This window comes from Pistacia vera, unplaced genomic scaffold (assembly GCF_008641045.1).
Source record: "Pistacia vera cultivar Batoury unplaced genomic scaffold, PisVer_v2 Contig1036, whole genome shotgun sequence".
Taxonomy (NCBI): domain Eukaryota; kingdom Viridiplantae; phylum Streptophyta; class Magnoliopsida; order Sapindales; family Anacardiaceae; genus Pistacia; species Pistacia vera.
The window spans coordinates 410,699-425,248 of NW_022195068.1; the positions used below are offsets into that span (position 1 = coordinate 410,699).

At 36.3% G+C, this 14,550-nt stretch overlaps 2 protein-coding genes across 3 annotated transcripts; one reads left to right on the forward strand and one right to left on the reverse strand.

Annotated features, from left to right (window-relative positions):
* Positions 1-1,056: 1,056 nt before the first annotated feature.
* On the reverse strand, positions 1,057-11,431 carry LOC116124329. Of its 2 annotated transcripts, none has more exons than XM_031410062.1 (2): positions 10,103-11,431; positions 1,057-1,469 (listed from the first exon to the last, which is right to left on the reverse strand). In XM_031410062.1, the coding sequence occupies exon 1, from the start codon at positions 11,037-11,039 to the stop codon at positions 10,428-10,430; it is 612 nt and encodes a 203-aa protein (XP_031265922.1). In that variant the 5' UTR covers positions 11,040-11,431; the 3' UTR covers positions 1,057-1,469; positions 10,103-10,427. The 2 variants fall into 2 exon arrangements, with proteins under 2 accessions (XP_031265922.1, XP_031265915.1); XM_031410055.1 differs by lacking the exon at positions 1,057-1,469 and adding an exon at positions 9,763-9,919.
* A 1,050-nt stretch (positions 11,432-12,481) lies between these two features.
* On the forward strand, positions 12,482-12,760 carry LOC116124531 (precursor of CEP14-like). Its single transcript, XM_031410261.1, has one exon. It carries the CDS (start codon positions 12,482-12,484, stop codon positions 12,758-12,760), a length of 279 nt encoding a protein of 92 aa, XP_031266121.1.
* Positions 12,761-14,550: the final 1,790 nt, after the last annotated feature.

A 14,550-nucleotide genomic window follows, 5' to 3' on the forward strand; every position in this document is an offset into this window, starting at 1 on the left:
GATCTACTGAAAATTGCAGAGTTGTTTTTGCATTGGTGTTGTTTTTCTTACTGAAAATGTGCCACTGATGAGTTGATCTACTGAAAGTTGAAGTTGTTTTTCTTGCAAACTGAAAAAAAAAAAACTGGAAATGGAAATGTGTTGCTGCAGAGTGATCAGTTGAAGTTTATTCTTGGTACTGATAAGTTGATTACTGATGAGTTGATCTACTGAAAGTTGAAGTTGTTTTTCTTGCAAACTGAAAAAAAAAAAAAAACTGGAAATGTGTTGCTGCAGAGTGATCAGTTGAAGTTAAAACTGGTGAAACAAAAATTGCAGAGAAATTGCAGAGTTTTTTTTTTGCATTGGTGTTGTCTTTTTGCAACTGAAAATATGCTGCTGCAAAGTGATCAGTTGAAATTAAAACTGAGTGATCAGTTGAGTGAAAAGCTGCTCATCTTAAACTGACAATACATATGGAGAACTGAAGTTGAGCTACTTATCCTGAGTAACTAAGTAGCTGAAATTGAAGAAGTTGAGTATGTGTTATCTCGAGGGGTTATATGAACACAAAGGTATCAGACAGATAATTTTGTTCAGAAGGGGTGTTGGTAAAAGAACCAATAAATGTGGAATGCTAGTAGCAGAAAGATTGATGAAGCAGCAGAAGGAAGATGTCTAGTTTGAGAGGGGATGTTGGTCAAAGGACGTAAACTGCAAACAATCCAAATAGCAGGAGGACATTGTAATTCTGCAATACGATGCCGTTTTTGCTTTCAGTTTGTAAAATACACTTTACTTCTTCTCTTTACTTTTCATTCTTGTGTCTGTATATAAAGAGTAAAGTAACTCTTCACTGTAGCAAGAAACAATTGAATCATTCAAATACGAAGTTAAACATTTTCTCTGTTTTTTTTTCTGTTTCATTTTGCAAACCCTAAGCTAAAATCACAGTGGTCTCCTAAGAATCAATGAACATATATACTATATATTTTCAGTAAAAAAAAAAAAAAAAAAAAAGACTTTGTAATAATATTTTCATAATAGGCACACCAACTCAAATCAAACATGCTCAATCAATGTCTTCACCAAACGTAACAATCATAATGACCAAAACACCCATCTCCAAATTGATTTTTAATTTGGAGTCTATCCCATGCATCTTTAGGCATTTCACAACTTGCAAAGTTTTTCATTTGTCCTATACTAACAGCATTAAAAATTGCATGAAGAGCTTTAGAGTTAAAATTGGACGCTTCTAACTTTCCTTGACTCCCGCTAGCTTCATTAGTTTTAGGTTCTTGCCAACCAACCATACAAGCATGCTAAACCCTCTCATCAATAGGTTTTAAAAAGGCACGTATCATAAGCCTTCAAAAGGTATAATTGGTTCCCTCCAACAAGGGTGGTCTAGTGGTAGACCCTCCTTCACCAAAAGAACTCATGATGAACAAACAGTCAGTGTAAGCGCACAAGACTTCAGTGGTTACCTACAAAAACGTAAGACAAAAGGTGACAATACACACATAAAGGTGGTCACAATCAAAAAATCCAACATGGGGTGATCACACATCTCCAAGTTGGTCACACAAGGTCTGTAGCAAGAGAACTGCAGAAAAATGACAAAAATAACTAGAACAAAAACATATAAAAAATGCGATAAAAACACAATCAACAAGCAAGGATCAACTAAAATAACTTTCCAGAACATGCTCTGATACCAATTGAAAGTTTTAATTCCTTTACCAAGTGAATTAAACCTAAGGGGAAATGGTTGCTAAGTTGATTTTAAGAGTTCTTTGAATATAATCATAAAGCAATAAAAATAAATCAAAATAAAACAATACCAAATTTTTACATGGCTCGGCAAAATGCCTACATCCATGGGACCAAGTCCATAATGAAGCTAATCCACTAGGTTTACTTTACAGTTCAATTACAAAGTAGAGATTAAGCCTCAGTTAAAAGAACACCCCTGTTTTGCAATACTTCAATCTATACCCTTTGGTTAAACAACGTACAGTTATAGCTAGCTCCAAGAACACCCAACCAACTAGTCAGCCTTGAGCTCCTCTCAAGGTACAGAAACGAAGACACACTTTGGTTGAAGAAGCTCAACAAGTTTCATACATCAGCTATGAACAAAACATAGAGAGCAAGGACGCATTGTAGGTATTTGAATGAATGTATTTTTAAGCTTTACCTAAGCATAGAAACCTGAAAAAAAAAAAAAAATTCAGAGAATTTCAAAGTACTTTTCAGGGATAATATTAGGCTTGAAAAACGAGTGCATTGGAGAAGAGTTTATATAAGAAAAAAACTGGCCAATGCAAGGGATGGGTGGCTAACAATAACTTTATGGATTTCAATTTTATTAAAGTTATACTCTATTATCAAGATGCCCCCTATCAAAGAGAATAAAACTTTCCAGCACATTGAATATCAATTTGACAAGTGTTATAGACCACACAAATAAGAGAATAAAACAGCTCATTGAATTTTAAAAATACAACACGATTTACCTAATAATATATGCCAGATACATTGTGATCACTCTGACTCGGAGGTGCTCACCCGATATAACAGATAAACAACATAAAAGAAGGTGGTCACTTTAACACAAGGTGGTCATATTGGAAAATTTAAACAAAATGATTGTGGTAAAACAAAGTGAGGTGTTCATGCTATGATTGAGAGTTACCGCTCTAGATTTATAAGTTGACAAAAAAACTTACATGAACCTTGATGACTGTTAACACATCATAATTTCATAATTGAAATTGAGTGGCGTGGAAGTATTATTCTTCATAGTGAAAAGTTCTGTTGGTAAAGAATAATTGCCAATTTCTCAGGCACCTGTATTGACAAAATGTGAGATATGACCGAATTAAGTCACATTGTCAAGTTCTAAAGATTGGTGGAGCTGCATGTCTTGACATGACAAAAGGAGCAATCTGTTGACTGCTGAAAATATCCAGTATCTCCAGGACAACTGAATTCATTGTTAGAACAGTTCCCATATTGGTTAACTTTTTAGGCATTTGATTTTACTTTCCTTCCGTTAGCAACGAGAATAATTGGTTAATTTTGAAATAATACAATCAACAATAAGATTGTATTGGCTGACCAAATGAATGACTACAATACCATCAAAGACTTATCGCAGTTGACTATACGATCTCTGATAGAAATGTTGCTAAAATCTTTTAAGATTCTGTATATTAATATATATTTTACTTGAATATTTCTAAAATAGATTACTTTATCTCTAGAATAAACTGAAGAGGAATGATCCTATTGATTTCAATCACTGCAAGAAATTTATACAATCGTGAAAGTATCAGAAAGACTATTTAAGTTTTTAGTCGTCAACAACTCGCTAGTGTGTCAATTAAATTGGGGAACTATTAACGCCTGCACCAGTGTTAATTTTCTATTTGTAAAGCCGTACACGCAATTGACATAAATGCATTACCAAGAGCACCACTGCTTCAAGTGACTTTCCACAATTACTAGTTCCATTGAACAAGTAAAGCCGGAAATCATGTACAAGAGCAAAACTTATACAGATGGTCACCATAAATTGCGTAGTCACTTCCACTTTCTGCAGAAGAAAAAGTAAATTTGACTCTACCTGATTGGTTATGAGATTAATATATAGTTTATCGAATTTAACACTGCTCTCACTGTTGTTGTAGGCTACATGCCTTAAATTTGTGTTAGTGTTCACTATTTTGCTCCACATCAAGTGGCATGCAGCCATGAAAATATGTAGAAGAGGACAAAAATCTGTAAGCAGAAACAGACATGAAAACCCCTCAGCTTAGTTCCCATATTCATTATCTATCTTAAATACATATCTTGTTTTTAGTACTCGATATTGGAAGACTGAAGGTCAATGCATGGAATAATAGGAACAAATTCCCTCACCTTAGTTCTAACGTACCAAAACAACATTCAGAATGACACTCCAGCAAGTTATTAACAATAATTTCTTCAATTTCATACGCATCGAGTTACTGTCAGTAGCAGAACTAATTTGACCTTATGTTCTTGTCCCTCTATAATAGTCAGAATATAGCTTATTACAAGCATGAATCACCTCATTACTTAATTGTTTCCTGCATATTAGTATTGCTGCCTACATTTTGCTTCGAAATATCTTTCATGGCTTCTTTGGGCAAAACTGCACTTATCTTCGCTCTTGTGATTACTATCTTCTATATACCCTCTTTGGAAGCAAGAAGGGTCTTGAGCTTGGAGAAAATAAAGGTCCCTACCCTGGAGGACAATTTGGTTTCAAGTGCCTTTGATAAGGACAACTAAAACACCTCCTGGTGGAATTCATCAGTTCCAAGTCCTGGAATTGGCCATAAGCCATGATCTCTCCAACTTCATTACCTATATAATATAATCGTTGAATAAGCTTATTCTTAATGTCTATGTCAGTGTTATGATGTTGTTCTGTTGAAAAATGAAATTGAGTCATCAGTGAGAGTGCTATGTTGTGAGCACATATATGTATGGTGCATCATTGAGATATAGCATTCAAAATGTTCATGTACTTTCTAATAATAGAATAATATACGCTAGCGCTAGATGCGCCTAGCTATTATTTATTTTAGGGCCAATGTGACATTATTTTAAACACCATTTCTAGTATGTTTGTCTAGCATCAGAATGATCATTGAATCTATTTGATGGTGAAATGGTCAATAACTAATATTAAGAGATTCAATGATAAAAATCAAGTTTTCGTTAATATCAAGGGCTGACTTGGGTGCATGTGTTAGCAGGATAATGAAAGGACTTTTAGAATTAAGGAGTTTCAAGTTACCACTGCCGCTATGAAAGGGCATGTAACTTTAGAAGTAGTATAATCATCTCACTCGTCAATACCAATCTCCATTCAGCAGTAAATTCAAGAGTGGCATCTGTGGACAACTCCATTGGCAGACCAAAGAATGACTGGGCAAGTGTATCTAGTTCTATAAGATATGTATAATAATTAAGGGTAATGGTCTTTCCTTTCTGTAATAAACTCCTTTACTCGTGTGCATCTGAGGGTATTCTAGAATATGAATCCGTAGTCTCTTTTTCCTTCTTCTCCTTTGATTCTTGATTTCCATTGAATAAACTAACAAGTTCGACTGATGGCCTTTGTTATGCTTAGACTTTTCTTAATTTGCAAATAGTCTGTGAATGGCTTTCTGCAATGGTGGATCCAGTGAGTTAAAAATACGCTCAACTCCAAATACTGCCTGGAACTTGTCACTCAAACGTTTAACTAATAGAAAAGTAAAATCCTGCAAGTTAGGTCTGAGAACTTGAAAAAGATAAACTGAAGTTTCTAGAGAAAAGCACAATTTCAGTAGCTTATTTTCTAACTGAATGAATTGAGCTTACATGAGATTTGTTCTTATACAATTGAGAAAGAGAAAAACGTTAACTGAATAATTGAGAGAAAGAGTAAGTGCAGAAAGTGAAGAGAAGAGTAAAGTAACATGAATTGAAAACGACGTCACTTTGCATTTAGTAAAGTGCCAAGCAGAAACGGCACCGTCTTGACCTTTTGCTGATACTTCCCCTTAAGCAAAACGGTTCCTTTCAACTCTCAACTTCCCAGCATTTTGACCTTTTGCTGATACTTCCCTTAAGCAAAACGGTTCACTTTCAACTCTCAACTTCCAAACATTTTGACCTTTTGGCTGATACTGCCCTTAAGCAAAAGGTTCACTTTTCAACTCTCTCAATGTTCCACTCAAATCAACTTCTCAGTTAGATCAAATCAATTTCTCAAATCGCATTAATCTTGTAACTTAAACATCTTCTGAAGTCAACTCTAAAATAAGCACATTAAACTTCAAAGAAAAAAAAAAAGAGGGCAGCAGATCTGCAGCTCTGCACCAATTAACTCCTCAAACCAATCTACATTAATCTGCAGTTTTACACTAATACTTGCAGCAAATCTGCAGTTCTGCAACAATTAACTCCTCAAATCATCTGCAACAATTAATCTGCAGTGTGACTCAACTGCAATCATCTGCAACAATTAACTCCTCAAACCAACCTACATTAACTGCAACAATTAATCTGCAGTGTGACTCAACTGCAATCATCTGCAACAATAACTCCTCAACCAACTACATAATCTGCAGTTTTACACTAATAGTTGCAGAAATCTGTAGTTCGCAACAATTAACTCCTCAAATCAAACCAACCTACATTAATCTGCACATAATCTGCAGTGTGACTCAACTGCAATTCAATCATTAAACTTGCAGTTTTACAATAACACTTGCAGCAAATCTGCAGTTCTGCAATAATCAGCTCCTCAAACCAACTTGCATTAATCTGCATTAATTTGCAGTGCAAAGTAACTACAACTCAACCTTAAACTTGCAGTTCAACTTAACCATTAAATCTGCAATTCAACATTAATATTCACAGCAAATCTGCAAAACAGAACACCATAAACCGCAGTTCAACTCAACCATTAAACTGTAGCTCTGTAACAATTAATCCCTCAAATCAACCAGAGCCAGAGGCCTCTGTAAAGCTCGAATTTCCCTCAGTTTCAGTCACTCCAACAATAGTGAGCTTACCCTTTAACTCATGAAACTGAGCAGCAGACAATGCTTTAGTCAAAACATCCGCATTTGCAGTTTTGAAGGAACATACTGCACAACTATTTGTTTTGACAGAACCTGATCTCTGATGTAGTGAGCGTCAATTTCGATATGTTTGTTCTTGCATGAAAAACAGGATTCGCTACCAAGGCTCCTGCACTGACATATCACACCATATCACTGGAACAGTAGGCATTTTAACCCTAATTCTGAAAAACACTTTGCAGCCAAGCGATTTCAGTGGCTGTGTGGGCTAAGGCTCTATACTCAGCTTCAGTAGAACTAAGAGCAACAACTTTTTGCTTGCGAGAGCTCCACTGTATCAGATTAGGTCCTAGGTAAATGCATAGTCAGCCCTTGTTGACCTTCTGTCATCCAAATTACTTCCCCAATCTGCATCTGCATAACATTCAACACTTAAGGAGGCTGCTGGTTTAAATTGCAGACCATGATATTGTGTTCCCTTGATAAATCTGGGCACTCTCTTGCAAGCTTGCCACTGGAGCTTTGTAAGTGCTTGAGGAACTGACTGAGTTTATTACACAGAAGCTATATCGGGTCTGGTTAATGTTAAATATTGTAATGCTCCCACTATATTCTATAGAGACAAGGATCCTCAAACAAAGGACTATCAGTGGAGAAAGTTTTGTGCCAACAGTCATTGGAGTTGGACAGGCATGTGCTTCAAGCATTCTGTTTTGGTAAGTAGATCAACAACATATTTTGTTTGCGGAGGTGAATTCCTGAGATGTTCTGAGGGCTTCTAACCCCAGAAAATATTTGATTGATCCAAGTGTTTTTAGGGAGAATTAAGGTTCAAATCTTGAACAAGTTGAAGAATAAATAAATGGTTGGATCCAGTGATGAGAATATCATCTACATAGATGAGAATATAGGTTACTTGATCCCCATTTTTAAGGATGAAGAGGCTGGAATCAGATATGGAATTCTGAATCCTTTGGTCAAGAGTGCCTCCTTCAACTTGTCAAACCAATCTAGGAGCTTGTTTAAGACCATAAAGGCCTTATTGAGCTTGCATACATGAGATGGAAACTGAGGACACTCAAAGCCTTCCGGTTGCTTCATAAACACAGTCTCATTCACAAGTGCCATTAAGGAAGCATTATTTACATCAATTTGTTGTATGTCCCAATTATGGGTGACTGCTAAAGAAGTACAATTCTGATGGTTGAAGGTTTGATAACGGGCTGAAAGTTTCAAAGAAACGGCCAGGTGTTTGTTGAAAACCTTTTGCAACTAGCCTAGCCTTGTACTTTTGAAAGTCCCATCAGCATTAAATTTAACTCTAAAAACCCACTTGTTCCAACAATGTTCATATCAGAACTCTTAGGCACTAATGTCCAAGTGGTTCTTGACAAGAGCATCATACTCACTTTGCATATCTTGCCAAGCTTTGCCAGCTAAAGCCTCTTGAACTGTAGAAGGTTCAGGCTGAACCTCTATATTTCCAGAAGTGATAAGGGCAGTTTTGTTATCAACTGCCTTTGCTCTAGTGACCATAGGATGTTGATTCTTAACACCTTCAGAACCAATGGTAGCAGGAAATTGTGAAGGATCTAAATCAACTACAAGTGAGCACGTGGGAAGTTTGTGGTATGTGGGGATGATGTGTTTGGAAAGTGAGAAGGGGCTAAGTCAATAACAAGAGAACGATTAGGTAAAGATGTGATGGGATAGAGAGTTTACCAATGTGAGGAAACTGTATTGGAAATTTTCAGAATTGAAATTTACAATCAGGAGCAAGATGGAATTCGAGAACAAGGAATGAGATTGGAGTTACCTTGACAATTGTTGGAGTAGAACTGGTTGAAAACAGTTTTCACAGGAGCAGCTGTGGCAGGAGCTATATCATTTGAAGATAAGTTGTGTAATGTAGAACAAAAGGAAATTGAAACAGGATTTATTTGAGTAGATGAAGGCTGAGGTGACAGATTGGATTTAGATTGTGAATGATGACTAGAGAAGTTACAATTCTCAGCAAATGGAAACTCTTCTTCATGAAACCTGACATTAGAGTGATAAACAGCTTTCCTGTAGGACTTAAACACTTAAAACCCTTATGCACAAGACTATAACCTATGAAAACACATTTCAAAGTATGGAAACTAAATTTATGTTGATTAAAGTCTCTAATGTGAGGAAAACATGAACATCAAAAACTTGAGAGAAGAATAAAGAGGTGATCTATGAAACAATGTTGATAAGGTGACACAAACTGTGAACAGATGAAGATTCTGTTGATTAAAAATACTGCAGTTTCAAAGGCACACCACCAAAAATGCAATGGCATGGATGCATGGGCAAGTGTGTTAACACCTGTTTCAACAACATGCCTATGTTTTCTTTCACTTCTTCCATTTGGGAATGAACATATGCACATGAATGCCTAAACATAATGCCATTTTGTTCAAGATATGGAATTAGACCTTATACTCACCACCTGATCGGATTGTAAGCATTTTAGTTTGTAACCAAATTGTCTTTCTACTAAAGATGAAATTTAATGAAAACTGAATGAGTTTCAGCTTTAGTTCTTAGAGGAAAAAGCCAAGTGAACCTACTGAAATCATCTACAAATTGTACATAGTATCTATATCCTTCAAATGAGACTATAGGAGCAGGTCCCCAAAGATCACATGAACTAAAAAAAGGTTCAGTAGCTCTAGATGAAGAGGAGGGAAAACTATTTTTGTGCAACTTTCCAAGTTGACAAGCATCACAAATGACATGGAGTGAGGAATTTTTGACTTTACTAAAGGATCACTGTTAATTTGACTTATAATCTGACTGAAAACTTCAGTATGAGGATGGCCAAGTCTTTTGTGCAAGTTAAATTCTTTTCTAAACTCTTATAGTTTGAAGTTCAATGCTAGTGTAGATTCGGACTTAAGTCAGAATCTTGTGTAACTACGGACTTAAATCAGAACTAGATGTTAAATACGTATCAACTTCAAGTTAGATTCACACAATGCAGGTTCATATAAGGTAATTCAGTAGAGGAATCAATAGAGGAATCAGTATTTTTATTATGAGCAGAGGAATTATTACACATACTCAAATGAGACTTCAATTGTCATTTAGATTCTCAGAGTTATTAGAGTCTTCTAACATAGACATTACACAAAATGAACTGGAACAGATTTTACTAGTGAGATTGTAAGGCAGACAAAGGATTTAACACCAACTGAGACAGATTGATCATTGCAATTTGCAGGATAGGTAGAGGTAAGATTCAACTATAGTCCTGCTTTAAGCTCTCCCTGCAGAAGGACTGTTTTGGTAACCTTGTCCTTAATAACACAACATCAGAATGAAACTCAACCACAACATTATTGTCTTTAGTAAACTTTGAAATATTAAGTAGGTTTTTTGTTATATTAGGGACACACAAACATTTTTCAAATGGAGGCATTTAGATTGCAAGGAACTAGGTAATGATGTAAAGCCAATATGAGAAACGTTTAGGAACTCACCATTGCCAACTTGTAATTGCTCAGCTCCCTCATAATTCCTGCTGCTATGATTTGACTCAGATCAGAGTGACATGATCAGTAGCCCAGAGTCCATATACCAGGCTGGATCCTGTGCAGTAGTCTGGTTTGCAACCAATGGAAGACCATTTGACAAGTGAGGAGCTGCAAAATAAACCTGACTAGGTGAAAAAGACTGCTGACTGGGAACTTTGAACACTGAATTTCCACCATTAGAAGCTGATTGAGTAAGTTGTTGGCCTCTGGAGAATTCTTGAGTAGAGTGAAATCCATGGGAGGAATGAGCAGGATTAGGTACAAATTGAGACTAATTCCCAGTATAAGAATTACCAGCAGTAAAATTGTGCAGTTGTTGATTTCCAAAGTTACCAGATCCAAACCGACTGCCATATCCAACAGAATTGTGTGTAGGAAGAAAGTTTCCTAAATTTCCAGAATTGAAAAAGCCAGAAGACTCAAACTGTGGTGGAGATCCAAACTGTGGAGGAGCTCCATTGTAGTTGGAGTTGTATCTATGGTAACATTGGACTGCTGTATGTCCTATCTTGCTGCAGACTTGACATATAGGTCTTCCCTTAGCATTGCCTCTACCACGACCTTTGTTGTAGTTATTGAAACCTGATGGTCTATAGGTATGAACCTGTGATTCAAACTGTCCTGAATAAGAGGTTGGACGAAAGTGACCAGGTGAACCAGCAAATCCAGAGGGTGGTATATAGTGAGAGGAATAGGTCTGATACGGCTGTGAAATAGGCATTGTAGTTACAGCAGATGCAGGCACAAAAGTATTACCAGAATTACCATTACCAGAATTACCAGAATTACTAGATATGCCTGACGAATTACCAGAATTACTGATTGCAGCAAGATGTACTGAACTGTTTGGGAAATCCACAGTGTTGAATTTTTCAATACGCATTTCATACTTTTGCAGCAAATATTATGCTTCTTGTAACGTAATAGAGTCAAATTTAGATTCAATTCTGGATGTTAAATTGACGACAACAACGTCAAATTCTGGTCCTAATCCATCCAGAATATGTTGAAGTAAATCTTCATCCAACACAACCTGACCACTGCAGTTCAAACTTTCGGCAATTCCTTTCATCTTTTTAAAGTAATCACCAATTGTTAAATTTCCTTTTTGAGTACTTTGTAATAAAGTTTTCAAATGTAGAGCTCTAGCCTTTGAATCACTCAAAAATTCATGTTCAAGTGTAAGCCAAATGTCAGTAGACGTCTAACATTTTGACACAGAGCTAAACATGCATTCTGAAATAGACGCTAATAACCAAGTAACAAGGAACTTATCAGTGCGTTTCAAGCTAAATAAGCTGGATTAATACGATGTCCAGTACTAGATTTTACCTCATCTTTTGACCTAGATTCAGTTGATTCAACTAAGATTTCAGGCTCAGACACAATTAAAGGTTCTGGACAGGAGATAAAACCTGTTAAGTGGCCATCAAGCTCATGTGCTCCTACTGCAGAAAGAATTTGAGACTTCCAGAATCGGTAATTATCTTTGTAATTATCTCGTGTGAGCTTCGGATGAACAACCTGGAGACTCGTCGGAAAAGCTGAAGAGAAAGAGGTCGAGGAGCTCTGCATGACTTCATTCAAATTACTGAAGGAATTGCTAGATGAAGAAAGATTTGCCATTGACGCTAGTCTATGGCTCTGATACCATGAGAACTTGAAAAAGATAAACTGAAGTTTCTAGAGAAAAGCACAATTTCAGTAGCTTTATTTTCTAACTGAATGAATTGAGCTTACATGAGATTTGTTCTTATACAATTGAGAAAGAGAAAAACGTTAACTGAATAATTGAGAGAAAGAGTAAAGTGCAGAAAGTGAAGAGAAGAGTAAAGTTAACATGAATTGAAAACGACGTCACTTTGCATTTAGTAAAGTGCCAAGCAGAAACGGCACCGTCTTGACCTTTTGCTGATAAGGTCCAAAACTAATAATTAAATCATAATATGTGGAGCAGAATTTGTGATCCCATTGACATTATTTACATAAATATCTCTGTTTATTCCATTACGTTTGTGCAATTATCTGGTAAAGGGGGCCGGGGTTACTGAAGAAAAAAGCATATTAACTCTCACGTTTAGACTCAGGACAAAGCACACAAAAACTAGGAAACAAAGTTCCACAGCTAGTTCAAATTTACCTAACCCAACAATCACAGGGCATTTCATGGCACACTTAGTGATTGACAGTAACCAAACTAATTAGACCTTAGTGCCTCTCTTCCCCTATAAATACAAAGAGAACACAATGCAATATCATCTCATTACTTAAATATCTTCTCTTTTCAGCAATATTGCCTACAGATTTCCCCTCCCGAAATTTTACATGGCTTCCTTGAGCAAAACTCTTCTTACCTTTCTTCTTGTTGCTATCCTCTATACATCTTCCTTGGAAAGCAGAAAGGTCCTGAGCATAGAGAAAATGGATGTTCCTTCTGATCTGGTGGACAGTTTAGTTCCAAGTGCCCTACAAAAGGGTTCTGCTACATTTTCTCCCAGTGGTGAAAGTTACAAAGTTGCTATAAATGAAGGGCTGATTAACAGGCACATTGCCAGGGATGACCGAATTTTGAAGTCTGTTCCAAGTCCCGGAATCGGCAATTAGACAACCTTTCCTCACAAAACAGATATCTATAAGTATAATTTGGGTTAATAAATCTATCTTCCTATAATTGCAAGCCCTCGTCTATATTATTCTTCTAATTATGTTGTTGTATAATGTATGCACAAATCAGACGGACCAATATTCATAATTACCTGTACTAATTTTTCTGGTCTGGCATGTCATACTTATATATACTATCTCTCACCGATTTATATAATTGTTTAACAAATTTGTCTTAAAGTTTTCTGTGTGTTATTTCATTTTGTTATATCAAAAAATTCAGTCTGTCTAGTCACTCAACGGGTGTGTGAATGCATGTCGGTGCAAAGGTTTTGCGTCAAAGGATGAGCTGAAATCGGGGGACATTGTCTCCTCTGATTGTAACCCAACAAGCTTCTGGCACAAAAGTGCATGGTCAGAAAGGCTGGTCCCGATACACAATTCATCTTTTCTTGCATCGGTTCTGCATCAATGTAGACCTTATTTCCATGGTGTATGTTGTAATTTTTAGTTCCTATGTATAAGCACCATGAATAATGACAACATATGCTAGCTGCTATTATTTTCCTTTTGGAACATAATAATAGTTATATGAGTGCACAAATAACAAGATTCATTTATCTAATTCTGATCAACATATGTAAGATATAAGAGATACTTGAGATTATTTATATAGTTGCACAATAACTATCCAAGTGTTTACTGGTATATCACATCCTATAAAAAAATTTAAATCAATTATAATATCTACCTACTATACAAATATCATCCTGAAAGAATTGATGGTGTAACAAAATAAAAATAACTCGGACGAGGCCTAGGGGGTGTTTTTACATTGACAAAATTTAGAAAACTAAAATCAGTCACAGGTTCCAAAGTTGCCCAACCCTCCATGGCTTTCACCAACATTCAGGCAGAAAGCCTTCTATACCAGTTTCTTTGCAAGCATGATCGTTTTTATAGCCTCTTCTTTTTTGTTTTGCATATCTGCAGTTTGTGTATCAACTAGATCAGAAAGTCGATCCTCTTCTGTCTTGACCTATACAGTATCGATTAGATAATCACCACGCCAGATAGAACTTTTCCTCCCGCAAATGATTTCCAGGATCATAACTCCAAAGCTATAAATATCAGTATTCACTATGAGATTTGTGTCCCGAACCAACTCAGGAGCCATATATCCCGGAGTTCCCTTTGGTACAGTCAAAACATGGCTTCGATCCCTCTCAATCAATTTGGCTAGTCCAAAATCTTAAATTTTGACATTCAAGTCCTCGTCTAGAAGGATGTTATAAGGTTTAATGTCGAAGTGAATGATATTCGGATTGCAGAAGTCATGCAAATACTCCAGACCTTTGCCTATTTGAATGATGATTTTCTTTCTTGTTTCCCAAGTGAGAGTTTGTGCTTCATTTTGGTGGAAAATTCATTCATCCAAAGAGCGATTGCACATGTATTCATAAACCAAAATTTTGTTTGATTTTTCAGCACAATAACCAATATGTCTTACCAGATTGAAATGGTGAATGTTGCATATTGTCTCAACCTCTGGTAGGAACTCTTTCATGCCTTGGCTAACATCAGAACCTAAGCGTTTCTGTAACCCCCGTAGCCTTCTTTTTAGGTTCTTTATGCTTGTGGTGTTAAGGGTTAGTATATATATATATATATGGATTACTGTCAATTGCTGAAAAAGGGAAGAAGATATCCAGGAACTTGACCAGCAGCCTGCATGCCACGGCATGCATTTTTTAATGTCGCTGTTGTTGCTAATGCCAAAGAATGCAAAG